At 39.5% G+C, this 2,003-nt stretch overlaps 1 protein-coding gene across 1 annotated transcript; it reads right to left on the reverse strand.

Moving 5' to 3' along the window:
• Window positions 1-213: 213 nt before the first annotated feature.
• On the reverse strand, window positions 214-1,664 carry LOC134664121 (uncharacterized). The gene has a single exon (XM_063520711.1). The coding sequence runs from the start codon at window positions 1,506-1,508 to the stop codon at window positions 258-260; it is 1,251 nt and encodes a 416-aa protein (XP_063376781.1). The 5' UTR covers window positions 1,509-1,664; the 3' UTR covers window positions 214-257.
• Window positions 1,665-2,003: the final 339 nt, after the last annotated feature.

The following is a 2,003-nucleotide window of genomic DNA, read 5'->3' on the forward strand; positions in this document are numbered from 1 at the left end:
AGTTTACCTTAAAAATAGTTACAAGGCAAGAATTGCATTTCGATAGGTTTACAGGTTAGTAGGGCAAGTTAAACATAAGGTTCATGGGTAAATAAAGCACTTATTGATGACAGTTTTATACAAACATTAAATACTAAGGTATAAAAAACATTATCGATCTATACGTCGATTACTAATGATAATAACTACAAACCAGCTAATTAGGTATACTTAGACAAACAATTAAAATTAACAGATAATCTTTTAACATGTACTTATTAGTCCTCCCCATAATCAATCGAGTTTATGTACCGTCGTTCGGCCATTTTCCTGACGGGACAGTCAGGGTCCCCAGTTATATGGCCATTGGGTTTTTTGAAGAGACTACATGATGCGCATTTGGGATATTCTGATTTAAATAGGCAATCCTTGTCCGAGTGCCCTAGATTACTGCAATGTCCACAGGTGGGCTCCGATTGTTTGCATGTTTTGGCAGCATGGCCGTAAAGATGGCACTTGAAACACTTTGTAACAGTTGTGAAGTCTCTGACAGGACACGATGACCAGTTGATGAATGCTCGGTTCTGAGATATGAGAGCTCGTCGTATGTAGGCTGGAACTTCTATCACGTAGTTACAGGACTCTGCATCTTTCTTACCCGACTTATGGCTTAATTTGATAGACGCTAAGAAATTTTCCCGAGTTAGGTCTGGAAACTTGTCGGCTATATTCTGTTCATATATACAACTGTAGAGCTCTTGTTCCCGTAGTGCCGATGGTACGCCTATTATTACAACTCTGGGCCTGCGCTTGAAGGGTTCATCGATGGTGAGATTCGGGGATGTGTTTTTAAATGTCAATTTCAATTTTTCTATGTCGTCCTTAGTATCAGTGCTGATGATAACACCGCCATTTTTAACTTTACGCAGCGCTCTTACGTGCAGTTTCATTTCTTCAGGATTAATAATTTTTTGTACTAGGTTTTTCGTTTCCTCGCTTGACTTCGACTGATCTTTAGGATAAATTGCGACTGAGCTCAAATTATTAGGACGAATTTCGTTTTTGTTACTAGTTTTCACCATATCGGCAAAAGAAAGTGCGTTTGTGGCCGGTCTGTTACTGTTATCGATACTATCCTTTAGGGCTCGTAAACTGTCTGATAGGTCTTGTTTTCCTTGAAGCGTCTGAAGAGTGCAGTGGTTAACGAGTGCCTTTGCTTTAAGGCCTTGGTAAAGAACTGCCAAGTTTGCGGAACCGTGGGAAACCTTTCGGCAAAGATTGTGGATCCTGAGTTTTTGGTCGGAGTTCAATTTGCCTTCCGTCGATATGCTGCAGATTTCACTAAGAGATTTATCTATAGTGCTCATCCAGTTCTGAATTTCTGATGTTGGTACCGGGTCTAGACTGGTCTGGTCTTTTGCGCTCGTTGGTTGTGCATTTTCATTTCCGGTATTCGGTGGTACTGGTGTTGATGGCGGGGAACGCTGAATCTTGGAACTTCTTCCAAACGGGCTGTTATTAGCACTCATATTGATTGAAGTTGTTTAAACACTTTGACGTCATAACTACTTGCACTACACAAGCAAAGAACATCGCATGACACAGTTTGTCAGTATCGAGGTCAATGCATATTGCACACGATTTTAATTTGTATATTATTTAATTATAATTTCAACACGTCTGTTCGCATCGGCGGTCGAATGCTTCCGTATATAGTTATGATACCTTTGGGTATGCTTTACGCACACATGATTTCATAAATAAAATTATTTACTGCTCATTCCTTCCACATATGCTTCCATGAACATTTTTTCGAAAATATTATAAGTTATATTCCTTTCGAATCGGCCTTAATTTAGGCGAGAAGGTTGCCAACAATAACGCAAATCAACTTTACGCCAATTTGGCCCACGGCCGGAAATTCACCAATCAGAACGGGCCAATCACATCGGCAAATATACGGAATATATTTTGTATTCACATTCAATTTTATGATATTCAAATCAAGAAGTTGATTCGATTCC

The sequence above is a fragment of the Cydia fagiglandana genome, chromosome 4, assembly GCF_963556715.1.
Source record: "Cydia fagiglandana chromosome 4, ilCydFagi1.1, whole genome shotgun sequence".
Taxonomy (NCBI): domain Eukaryota; kingdom Metazoa; phylum Arthropoda; class Insecta; order Lepidoptera; family Tortricidae; genus Cydia; species Cydia fagiglandana.